The sequence below is a fragment of the Papaver somniferum genome, unplaced genomic scaffold (assembly GCF_003573695.1).
Source record: "Papaver somniferum cultivar HN1 unplaced genomic scaffold, ASM357369v1 unplaced-scaffold_105, whole genome shotgun sequence".
Lineage (NCBI taxonomy): Eukaryota > Viridiplantae > Streptophyta > Magnoliopsida > Ranunculales > Papaveraceae > Papaver > Papaver somniferum.
In genome coordinates this window covers 1-12,478 of record NW_020619381.1, presented here as the reverse complement: position 1 = coordinate 12,478, position 12,478 = coordinate 1, and the positions used below count along the sequence as shown (strand labels likewise).

The window sequence follows — 12,478 nt, the reverse complement described above, 5'->3', positions numbered from 1 at the left end:
TTTTTAAAAATTTGAGGGTTTTGTATTAATTTTGTTTACGATGGAGTTTTAATGGATCCCAACATTTGAGTAGGGTTTTTGTACCACAAGTTTGGTCACCTTGAATTTTTATGACTAGTTTTGAAAAACGGTCCGCGAGTTATAACCCCAGAGGTGTCACCATCTTTCCACAAAAAACCCATCAAATCAAAAGTAACACAAAAACCCCATCAAAACAAAATTAACACAAAAACCCCGATTTTAAATGTTGGTTTCATCAAATTTTATGATGAAACGAAAATAAAATTTGATGAAACCAACATTTAAATTTGGGATTTTTGTATCAATTTTTAAAAATTTGGGGTTTTTGTATCAATTTTGTTTACGATGGAGTTTTAATGGATCCGAACATTTGAGTGGGATTTTTGTACCACAAGTTTGGTCACCTTGGATTTTTATGACTAGTTTTGTTTGAAAAATAAATAAAAATGAACACAATCGTGGCGTTAACATTTTATATCGGCAGGCGAGGGGAATAGCATTATATCACCACCGTATACCTAGCCATTTGACGCAAAGCGTGTCGAAGAAAAACTAACACCTAGCCAGTACACGTTAGCTGTCCTGCAACTAAGGCGTGTCAAAGGTATGGACCTGATGGTAATTTTATTTCAATTACCAAACATTGACAAACCTATTCTCATTCTTTGATTCTCTGCCTCTTGCTGCCTCCTCCTCAAGCTCCTACACTATTGCTCTAACAACTGATTTTTTTCTTATCTATCTTTTGCTCACTTCACAATTCTCATGCATCACAACTTAGCAGCATCGTTGAATTCATATATTGCTCTGTTAGAAAATAGTTGGTCTATAGTCTAGCATAAGTTTGAGTTTTGATTGATAATTTAGCTGTTGATGTTAATGGGCATTTCGAATGGGTGTATTTAATTGTATGGAATTTGTAGCTTAGGAAGTATCAGATATAAGAATTTTGATTTTATGTCTTTGTTTCTGCTTTTTGATTTCATGTTTATGTGTAAATTCGTATGGTAGAAGAAGAGGGTGGTGACAGTTGAAGAGCATAGAAGGAAAGGATAATTTTGAAAGTTTGAAACCCTAATTGTGAAATTGGTGGTGGCGACGGTGGAGATGGCGGCGGCGATTGTGACAGGGGGACGGAAGATAGCCTTAAAGCTGATTTTGTGGTAGTGGTGTAGAAGGCGGATAACAAAGTTGGCGGTGGCGGTGCTATGTACGGTGTTGTTAGTGACGGAATGGTGTTGCCGGTGAAGGAACGACAGAGAGGTATTGGTATTAATATCGATTAGGTGCTCCAGAATTTCGTCCCCACAAATTTTCAACTGAAATCACGGATAGGTGTTGTATTTACCCCTGGAGTTTGTTATAAACTACGACATTTCTGTGTGGATAGAAAACACGGGGGGAATATAAGTCTATTTTACCCTTTAGTTTGGAATGATTTACGCCAGTTTCAAGCAATAAAGAAAACACGGAGGGGTAAGCTTGAGATTTCATCGTTGAACGAAAATCTGTTGGGACACCAAAAAACCATTTTCGCTTATATTATAAGATTTCTCTGAAGTCTAAACCCTAACAAAATTAAGGTATGAAAAATCCCTCTCTTTCTCGCAGTCGTTTGTTATCTTTAAGGAGACATAGACTAGATTAGCTGTGAACTTGATTGATATCAACAAATCCGTTTATGTGGAGAAATTTATGCATTTTGTTTCGACAATTTTGTATAGATTGATTTCTAGGAATTCAAGTATCAACTAGTTTAAAATTTTGAGGTTAACGTATCAAGTAACAACTCAATTTCAATTCTTTTGTGTATTTTCTGATGCTATTTTTTTTTATTTTTAGGGTTCAATAAGGCTCTCTGTATTTTACACTGACAAAGCGGTAGAGATAAGATAAGACAGTAGTAATGGGGTCGAAGAAGACTACCGATCTCGAGGCTCTTGCTGAGCGGTTGCAGGAACAGGGTTTCTCTTCTCTCTCTACGCTGGACTTGAAGCTTTTAGGTATTATTATTATCTCTCTCCTCTCTACGCCGAACAAAATGAATACATAGTGTTGTTGTTTTTTCGACTCCTTATTGATTATCTAGAGAACATAAAGGAAACAACCATTCACTAAACAAAATGAATACATCTAGTAACATGACCCGACAGTATAAGATTAGGAAAGCCGATAGCAAGAGATTCATTATTAAGCCAATTACTTGCTCTCTAACCAGTACTGAATCAAGTTAACAACAAATTTCATTATGTATTACACACGGCAAATATATCAAAGCACAATTACTATGATTAAAAGCTGTTTAATTTTTTTTATATACAACTAGTCTTTAGTGCGAGTAGTGTGTATAGCCTTTACCAGTTTCCTTCTTTTAGACTTTCTTGGTATGGAGTTATAAACTTCTTTCAACACTTTAGATAATTCTTTTATACATCAGCACCTACAAGCCTACAACCAAAGCTATAAATGAGATCCTTTAGCAGGTTTGTATCTTATTTTGATTCAGAAAACTGTTAGCTTTATTTATGGATACTTAAAAACAAATATACTGTCTATGCTTGGCCAGTTAGAACTTGATCCCCAAATTGCTTCAATTTTTGGTTTGATCACTCATGTGTTGTTTTATTGTAGGTTCCTCCCATATGACATGGAAAGAAAAGAAGGCTTTGCAAAATGAAAGGGTAGTTTCTCTCGGTGGGAAGGTAAGAAAACTACACAGATGGTTCGTCTTGGATATTATACATTTACCAAGCCTCTAACTCTTCCTATACTGAAGCATTGTTGATTTTCTTCTTAAATAACAGCCTGTTAAGAAGCAAAGAGTACCACTGAGTCTTGCAAGAGTCACAATGAAGAAACAAAAGGAAAGACAACAGAAAACACTACAAGAGGTTGTTGAAGATTTCTATTGCTTGTTTGGGATTTTTTTATTTCGTTAACATAGTATCTTTACTATTTAGTTCAAATTTGGAGGTTTTGCTGATAGTTAATTATTGCTAATTTAGGATATGGTTCTCGGTCGTTTTGGGGGGAACAAATCAAGTTCTAGTAATAGAGCCCCAGGGAAGCGAAAGGCGGAGGATAGCGTACTGAGGTCAACTGATGGGTATTTCAAAAATGGTGTATTGAACGTGAAGCATCTATTGCACAATAATTCTTCAAGAAGCATGGAAAATCGGCCAAGTCGGCCACAAGCGTTGAATTTTGGTACTGGTACTAGTGACAAAGGAAAGAAAAAGCAAGGTGGTGGAAAGAAGAAAGGAGGTAGGAAGCACGGCAAAAAGAGGCACTAAGGATTTTCTTTTTCATCGGATGTTTGGCCGTGTACGTTAAAGAACAATGCTTTTAGGTCTGATGTTTTGTAGTCCCCGAATATACATGACTTTAGGTTTCAACTTGTACTGGATTTTACAGTTGTGTCTGGCATTCTTATTAATGGCGTTAATGGCTTTGCGTGAAAGTGGTACTCATGGGTACAGAAAGTGGAGATTTCTGAATCTGCATCACGTAGTCAGTGTTTTGGGTCAAAGACCTTGTACACCATAAAATCTATATTGCAACCGAAATAAGGTTTTCATACAGAAGTAGGGAAGAAGACCAGTAAGAAAGAAACCAAAAACTCCACACCAACTCTAGTGAAGTGCAACATCATCCCACACCAACTGTTACTCAGAGAGATGATTCTGAGGGTTTCAGTAGATCCACCAACTCGAGTAAAGTGCAACATCATCCCACACCAACTGTTTTTTTTTTTAAGCATCCCACACCAACTGTTGCTAGGGAGATGGTTCCGAGGCTTTCCGTAGATCAAAATGATATTGGCCTGCAAGGTTTCCTTTTCGAGAGCAGCATCAGCTACCTTCTTGTTTCCTGGAAAGGCTTGGTGAGAAATATCAACAGAGGCCCTGCAGCTGTCAGCTTCAAGCAATAGAAGATTCAGTTACCTCTTGTCATGCTATGTTTCTCTTTCCTTTTGTTTCTTCATTGTACAGGACTTGGTAGTATTCTCTGTTTCTTAACAGGGTGTGTTAAGAAGAAAATCTATGATGTCCATGTATAGAAAGCAGTAGTTGCGTGTTAATATACATACAATTAATGTTAAGATGAACTACCTAACATTTCTCTAACCTCACCCAAAGAAGTAAAATTCTACTATATTGGACACCCTAACTAGCAGAACACCAAATAAGACCCGGTACTTTTCCTATTTACCGAACCAGGCCAAGCAGGACAAAAAGGGTTAAACACATTCCTTAATTACGGTCATATCCCAACAGGTCATGACACTCGGTAGTTATAAATAGTAACCGTGTCCAAATCAGCTGCCAAGCTGGAGGGTAAATCTTAAAATCAGAAAACATAGGAGGGGCAATTTCCAAAAATCGGAAAATTGAAGTATCTTAAAATCAGAAACTATTCTCATTTTTTCTCTATTCTCAGCGGAAGAAAATTTCTAGGTTTTGACTTATCAGTCATGGGTTGATCGAAGAAAGTGAAAATTAGGTTTGATCACGAATTTCAGAGGTGAAACTTCCTATGTGAAACCAGGGAAGTTAGGTTTTGACCTAGATAAAAATCCCCAATATGCAAAAATAGATTCTTCACCGGCGTAATCCGTTTCAAAATCACAGACAGTATGGGATTAGGTAAAATTCGTTTCTTTGTTTTTTCACAATATGGAACTAGGTTAATTTGAGCTAGGTATGGACTATATTGATTGGTTGGGTGTGATAAAAAAAAGTTGTATTTTTTATTGATTCTTATTGTGTATATATAAGTGATGATCACGGAATGTTTTGATTACGAGTTTCTGTAGAAGAAGGGAAAAATTAGAGCTTTTCAGTATATCATTGTGTTTTCAGGTCTTAATTTTTGTTTGCAATCTTGGGGTTTGTTTTATTGAAATTTAGGATTTTGATGAAAAAATTAGAGCGTTTGAGTAAGTTGTTTTGTTTTTGAGGTATGAAATTTGATTAGACATTGTTTTAAAATTTTGGATTTTTGAGTGAGTTTTGATTTAACTATGTGCGTTTGGTTTGATTGTAGGGTTTGAAAGAGAAAGATCTAAGCAATGGAAACTAATGGAGAGGTGAAGAAACGACCTACTTCATCTCCTTTGAGAAACTTCAAATTTTTTCAGGTATACTTTTTCCCCCTTTGAAAGATCGGAATTATTAGAGCTGTTGATTTTTGTGTGATCCTAATACCTGCACTTCTTAATGTTTGGTTACTTTGGTATAGTCAAACATGCGAATTTTGGTTCCCCGGAGAGCTGGATTCATTGGTTCTCACCTTGTTGATCCTGAATGGAGGATGAGAAAAATGAGGTATGGTTGACCATAGGTTACTTTTATAAGGTTTTCTGTATTTTATATGTGTTGAAACGATGTTGGGTGCATTGTAATACATGGTGTTCTGTGTCTTAGGTCGTTGTAGCTGATAACTACTTCACTGGTCGTTGGATTGGTCATCCAATATTCGAGCTTATTCGTCACGATACTTCCTTCTCTTCTTATAAGGTTTTGTTATGAGGATGCAAGAATAAACGCTTGTAATTTTGAATATGTGTTATTTTCTTCTATCTATCTATGCTAATATAATGTGATGAACAAGTTCTTTGGTTTCCGAAATTTGCCATTTTCTCTTCCTATAATGGAACATATCCGAGTTGTTATAAAGTGATGCTATATAATCATTCAGTATTTTTAAATTATCTATTTGGATCTGCTTTCTTGCAGATGTCAATGAGCCATCACTTGTTGAAGTTGATCAGATTTACCATCTTACTTGCCTTGCTTCCCCAATTTTCTATAAATACAATGTTGTAAAGGTGAGTTTCCTTGTTCTTCTTCTCATTTATATGTTACAGAATCCTCTTTCTTTTGCAAATAAGTATCCATTGGTACTTGAATGTGAGATGCTATTATCTCAAGTTTCCTATGTTGCTCACTAACCTTGAGCAAGATATGTTATATTTTCCCTTTTTTCTTTCATTATTTGATTACCCAACCTGGCATGTTCTTGCATTATCTTGTCCTCTGCATTTTTTGTACTCTTATATCACTTGTATGGTTGAAGCATCCCTTTCTGGGGGGTTGCATATGTCCTGTAACTCTGAATTTTGAACATTTTACATTTGGGGTTGCAATTTGGGATTTTGAAAACACTTTTTCTTACGGGGTTGATTTTTAGGTGGATGCATACAAAGCCTATTTTATAATCAAATGATATCATACCTTGCATTTCAGGTGTCAGGAGTTGCTATGATGAGGGGAAATCTGTAGCTGAAACTTTGTTGTTTTGATAATCACAGGCAGCACGGCATAGGTACTCTAGTTGAAGATGCACCTGTTACTTTCAGTAAATATTACACATGTCGTTACTTCTCCTCACTCTCTTGGTAATTTTGTTCTGTAATAGAAATCCGCATTGCTAGGATCTTCAATCCATGTGGACCTCGCATGAATATTGATGACAGACGTGTTGTCAGCAGTTTCATAGCTCAAGCACTAAGGTAATTTAAACATTTTTATTTAATTGCTTGTTCAGTATGCTACTATGCTTTTATTCTATTGTCATATGTGTGCTGGAGCTGTAGCTCTGTTCAGTTACTTATGTATACAAGAAGAATGGCTCTATGTCCATGCTGTTTTTTTTTGGAGTTGATCAAATTCTATACTTCAGCAGTTCAGCTAATTATCTGAAACCGTTATTTATTTATTTTTTGCAGAGGTGAAGCCTTGACTGTTCAAGCTCCAGGAACACAATCCAGATCGTTTCTGTTATGTTTCTGACATGGTATGCCTAATCCATATTTCGACTATCAAGGATCATGCTTCTTTTGAAATGGGTTTCTGGACTACCTAATCACTGGTCTCTCATTTGTATTTTTTGTTTCTGAAGGTTGATGGCCTTATTCGTCTAATGGAAGGAGAAAAACTGGACCAGTCAGCATCGGACCCCCAGGTTTGTCCTTAAACTACCACTTATTTGACTAGTATATTTTTTGGTGACTAGTTGCTAGGAGCGCTGTGGGTTTTTATTGTGCTAAAAGAGGGAGATATTGATTCTTCAAATAACTGGTGAGTTTGGAAATGTCCAGAATGCTTTGATTAATATTACTGGTAGGCTGTGGCAAAATCATATAAGGGTTTTAACTATTTGAGCTCTACTTAAACATTGTAGAAACTGCGCTCCAGGCTCTAATACCTCTCTGTCACCATTATTCCTCCCACTTTGGACTCCCCTCGAGGTACAAAGGTTAGTTCTGGGGTGGAAGGCCTAAGTGCAAGTCAACTCTCCTAGAGAGCTTTGGCGTCTACGACTGCAAGGCAGACATTGGTGCGTCACTCTTCTCTTAGTCATTCAAAGTCAGAATGCTAGTGTACCTTCTACGTACATGAGTCACTCGTTCAATCTTTTCAGTTGACTGACATGTTTCAGTGTCATGATTAACCATCATATTTTTACCAGATTGTTGTTAAATATAATTATTCTAATTCTTAGTGCCATTTTCACTTTCAGTGATGATGTCCACTCGCAGAGTAACAAGAGTGGTAGGCTAACTAGTAATTTTAATCCAAATGTTGAAGAGTTGGAGATGCTCTTAGAAGCTTACTTTGCCCAGATAGAAGGAACTGTCAACTGTATGTTATCACTACTTCATTTATTTCCTGAAAACACTGCAAATTCGTTGTACTGATATATCTTAGATCAATGTTTTTGGTTTGTTATTAGTCTTAAAGATGAAGGAATACATAGATGACACAAAGGATTACATCAATATAATGCTGGAAGACAAACAGAATCAGATTCTACAGATGGGAGTTTTGCTTAGTACAACGAATTTGTTACTTAATGCGTGTATCTTAGTTGTAGGACTCTTTGGAATCAAATTCATATCGAACTTTTTGATTATCTTACTGGAAAAACCGAGACTAATTACTCTTCTACAAAGTCTCTGCAAACTGTAAGTAGTACTTTTTTTGGTTGCATTATATTGTACGTCATTTATATCTTCTGTGGTAAGGAAAGAGGACTTCTGGGATAAACAGATTGCAATCAACTTAAGGTATGCCTCTCTTCTAATTTCAGCTCTCGTCAATGTAACCGTTGCATATTCCTCAATCCTTAGACATGTTCAGTGGAGAAAGAACCAATTTGTGCATTTAAATTTTTTTTACGTTTTTCATTGATACATGAAAATTCCAATGCCTTCCTTTTTGACCACTGCTATACTGCTACTTTCTTTTCTACAGATATTTATTTGGTTGTTGAGTAAATATCAAAAATCCACTTTCCTTAGTGTTTAAACAATCCTGGACACTGGTTCTATCTTCTTTTTTAACTTCAGTTCTTGTGGTTTAGCTATTTTTTTTAAGAAGAGAACAAGTTTTGTGATTTAGCTTGTGCTTTTTTGTGACCTGAAACGCCCAACGAAGGGTGGTCTGTTGGCGTTTAATATCTTGCTTGGCTACACTGAACCTGATTATATAGAGGAAAACAGAAGCGTGCTCTTGGAATAAAACATATATGTATTCCCGCAGATTGTGCTTGTAGGCTTAACATTCGAACTGAAATTTGTACTTTTTTTGCTTCCTATAGAGCAATGATATTGTTGTTCCTTTGAACCTCCAAGATATCCCCACTATTTCCACGCCACCATATTGTTAAGATTTGATGATTCGGAACTCAGGAATTACTAGGCATTCGTTGTTGGAAACACACTGATACACATTTCCTGGAGTTTTTTGCCCTTGGTCCTTGGCTGCTAGTTTTGTGTTTCGCCACGTTGCCAGTGGGGTCTTCTCGAGCGCGCTATGATAGAATTGAGTCTAGAGGCACATTGAAGGCTTATCTTATACTCTTGTTTGGCCCTGGGTTCCTATTCTTTGTTGAGAAGCTGAATCGTTTTGTAATGCTTTATTTATACAACAGTGCTGGAGTATCTGTAGGCAGTGAGATGTCTGGCGGGGTTTCAAACGTGACTGACATGTATCCAGTTGTGAAAACAACTTGTTCACGAGATAATTATTTTTGCTCCCATTAATTCATTGTTGTTGTTCGAGACAGCTAGACACAGCAAGCAAAGGCTGGTGTGGCGAAGTCTGTCACTGCGGCAATGTCTGATTCTCAATTTAGTTGTCCTGCAAATGCGCCAGAATTTCATATACTCCCATGAAAAATCTGACTGGACTTTAGCCCTGGAGTATGTTGGGAGCTTTGGATTGTAGCAGTAAAGCATTCCTCCTGATCACTAATAGTCTTTGCAGTTTGCACGAACAAACTCCAGCGGTCATAGAATCCCAACATAACACCCTTTACCTTCAGTCCTTCAAAGTAAAGTTTTGAGATGTCAAAATTCGCACAGTTCGAGCAGAACCCACAAAAATATCATCTTCCAAACCTACTGTAATTGTAAATGCATGAACGCATCTGCCTTGCTGCATTACTCCAGATTTGCTGCAACCAGAAATCATACCCAATAACACGGTTGAATCAAGTGAAATCCCTGATTTCATTTCTGAATGATGTTTGTCATTCTCAAACACAATTAAAATCAAGAAAACATTGTTTTCAGACATACAAAATAAGCTCAATACTTGCAACTTACGAATCAACCAAATTTAACAATTTTGCAACCATGTATAGATAAATCCCGATAAAAATCCGAACTTTAAAGAACCCAGAGCTTAAAAGCTTAAAAAAATTCATATAACAACCACACAATATCTCATAGAAGCTACTTAGAATCAAAACCAACTTAAATTGAGCAAAACCCATCAACTAAATGCCTCCTAAGCATGATTCACACAGCTTGACAACCTGAGGTTGAAATTCATTTACATCTTAATTTAGCCATCAGAAGAAACAACTAAAAATACCCATACATACATCAATGAAAACAGATTTCTATAAGCATGAATATAAACTCATTTATGTAAATATAGATTTCTATAAACATCTATGTGAAAAACAGAGTGCTTGAGCTTACATTATGAGAACTTATTTAATTACAAACAATTGTGCTAAGAAGTCACTGAGCCTACACAATTCACTGTGATGTAAGACAATTTAAACTTGGAACAAAAAAAAAAATCTGGTGACCAATGTTCTCCAAACTAGATCCCTTTCGAGCAATCCCATTAAAAATTCAATCTCCATCTGAAACACATATCAAGCTCATCAAAAATCAACTAACCAAATCTGAGAAAAAAATCTCAAATTAATTTTGTCAAACAGGTTATAAGCATATATGTAAATGGAGATATGGAATCTAAGGAACTTAATTGAAGAAAAATACTTTGATACCTTCTCCATTAAACTCTATCAATGTTTTGTTTCTTCAACCTCAAGTGGAAATCCTACCACTTTTTCAATAGCTAAAAGTTTACACAACCCACACAGCAAAACCCTTCACAAGAACAAAGTTTTATATCTATTTACAAAACCCACTTCAAATATCTCAGATTTTCCCTATTACACCAACACTCAGTTCGAAAATATCAAACCTAATTATAACAAAGTGAAAACCCAGTTTTGCATAAATTCACCTATTGTTCTTTAATTTGAAGAATGGGGTTAGGGAATCCTCCTTAGACGAATTGAAACCGAGAAAAGGTGAGAAAGAAGCAGTCAGATTGGTTTGAGGGGTTCCAACTGGGTTAATAGCTTATATAAAGTTTCCATCGGAATTTAAAATTTTAACCAAATTAATTTTGCGCGCTTGATATAAACTAGGCGCGAAGAATTGCCCCCAAAATTTTGACCCAAGATGTTTCGGAAAGAGAGAGATGGAACGTTGATGAAAAAATATTTAACGGCTGAAATCGACTATGTTTTAGTCATATGGATATCGTCATCTGTATGTCTAGTATTGAACGGAATGAAACCGTTGATTGAAATTAAAGATCGATGGATGATATTGATTTATTGGAGTCATACAGATCGTGATCTGTATCTTAAGTATTAAATTAGGTCTATCCACTGATCGATAAAAGATCAATGGATGATATTAATTTAGTTGGAGTCATACGGATTGGTCGCACTTGTGTTATTTCATGATTGCGTTTTAAAGGGAACAACCGAAAATTACAACTTTAATCCTTTTTTTCAACCGAAAATTAACACTTGTAAGGTCGGTTGTGGAAAATGCTCACGGGGATCATATGTAGACTATTGTCAGTATCATAGTTATATTCTATGATATCGAAAGAATTACATGAATACATCATATATCGACGACTTAGATCAATCCCACAAGTATATCTCGAAGTAGATATACGATTTATAAAATTCTTTCAGTATTATCGAGTATGCTATTAGATTGACCTTAGACGGTATATGATAAATAAAATTCTTTCGACCGGGTATGCTACGAGATTGATTTAAGTCAATATATGATTCCTATAATTCTTTAAATATCACTGGATATGCTATGAGATTGATCTAATTCGGTAAATGATCTCTACAATTCTTTTGGTATCACCCGATATGTTATGAGAGTCGATATACGATTTTTGTAATACTTTCGATATCACCGGGTATTTCATAAAATTTTCCCAATTCGAGATATGATTCTTCATATTCTTTCGAGGTCACTAGGTATGCTACGAGATTAACAAAAGTTGATATATAATTTATATAATTCATTCGATATCACCGGATATGAGATTAACCTAAGACGACATATGACTAATATGATCCTTTTGATATCACTGGGTATGCTATGAAATTGACCTATGTCGAAAATAATTTCTCGAATTCTTTATATTTTATTGAAATTGGGATATGTTATCATTTTGTCCTAAATCGATATAAGATTCCACAAATTCTTTATAATATCATTTCAACAGTCTAAATGAGTTATACTTCGTAACTTTATAGACTCAAGTTGTATAAAACAACTGATATATATTTCTTTGATACTTTGGTCATAGTATAATAACCAAGTCATCAATACTCCTGTAAACAAACTTTATTTTGTGTTATGTTTTCAATAAAAAATGACTTGTAAACAAGCGGGAATTTCCCTCTTAATGTGAACTTTCCCACCTGTAAGTTCTATTTCTTGTAATTTGCAGGAATCCTTATAGAGTAAAGGCTAAAAAGAATAGAGGAAATGATTTAACGCCAAAAGATACTCCTACACCTCGCCATAAAATTCATTGTGGGGTAGATTATAGAGGTCTCCACAAGGATGCTAAGAAAAAGAAGGATAAGATTGAAGGAAGTAGCTCAAGATATCCTGAAGCACCTCAAGAGGAAGATAATGTTTTCCAATTCATGGAAAATGATCTACGAATTCATGGGGAACAATTTGAACTACCAGTGATATTGGAAGATGCACCTGTGATTAGGGATGCACCACACGAGGAAGAATCTAATGATGAAGAAGAGATTGAAGAAGAAGAAAAAATTGTTGTTCAAAGCAAAGGGAAAGAAGTTGTTGTTGCTT

General features: G+C 35.6%; 1 protein-coding gene and 1 pseudogene across 2 annotated transcripts; both read left to right on the top strand.

The window, feature by feature from the left end:
* The first annotated feature begins 697 nt into the window (after positions 1-697).
* On the top strand, positions 698-3,483 carry LOC113327616. 2 transcript variants are annotated; one of them, XM_026574788.1, is made up of 5 exons: positions 698-1,604; positions 1,864-2,024; positions 2,653-2,723; positions 2,826-2,912; positions 3,027-3,483. In XM_026574788.1, exons 2-5 carry the CDS (start codon positions 1,928-1,930, stop codon positions 3,312-3,314), a joined length of 543 nt encoding a protein of 180 aa, XP_026430573.1. In that variant the 5' UTR covers positions 698-1,604; positions 1,864-1,927; the 3' UTR covers positions 3,315-3,483. The 2 variants fall into 2 exon arrangements, with proteins under 2 accessions (XP_026430573.1, XP_026430574.1); XM_026574789.1 differs by lacking the exon at positions 698-1,604 and having other exon boundaries at positions 1,620-2,024.
* Positions 3,484-4,423: 940 nt separating this feature from the next.
* LOC113327617 lies at positions 4,424-9,070 on the top strand (annotated as a pseudogene).
* The last annotated feature ends 3,408 nt before the right edge of the window (positions 9,071-12,478 follow it).

Bases quoted from the DNA above. Each gene is read 5' to 3' on its own strand.
- LOC113327616 (XM_026574788.1), top strand. From the start codon at position 1,928: ATGGGGTCGAAGAAGACTACCGATCTCGAGGCTCTTGCTGAGCGGTTG. The intron at 2,025-2,652 runs GTATTATTATTA...GTTTTATTGTAG, and splicing joins GCTGGACTTGAAGCTTTTAG to GTTCCTCCCATATGACATGG. The intron at 2,913-3,026 runs GTTGTTGAAGAT...TTGCTAATTTAG, and splicing joins AACAGAAAACACTACAAGAG to GATATGGTTCTCGGTCGTTT.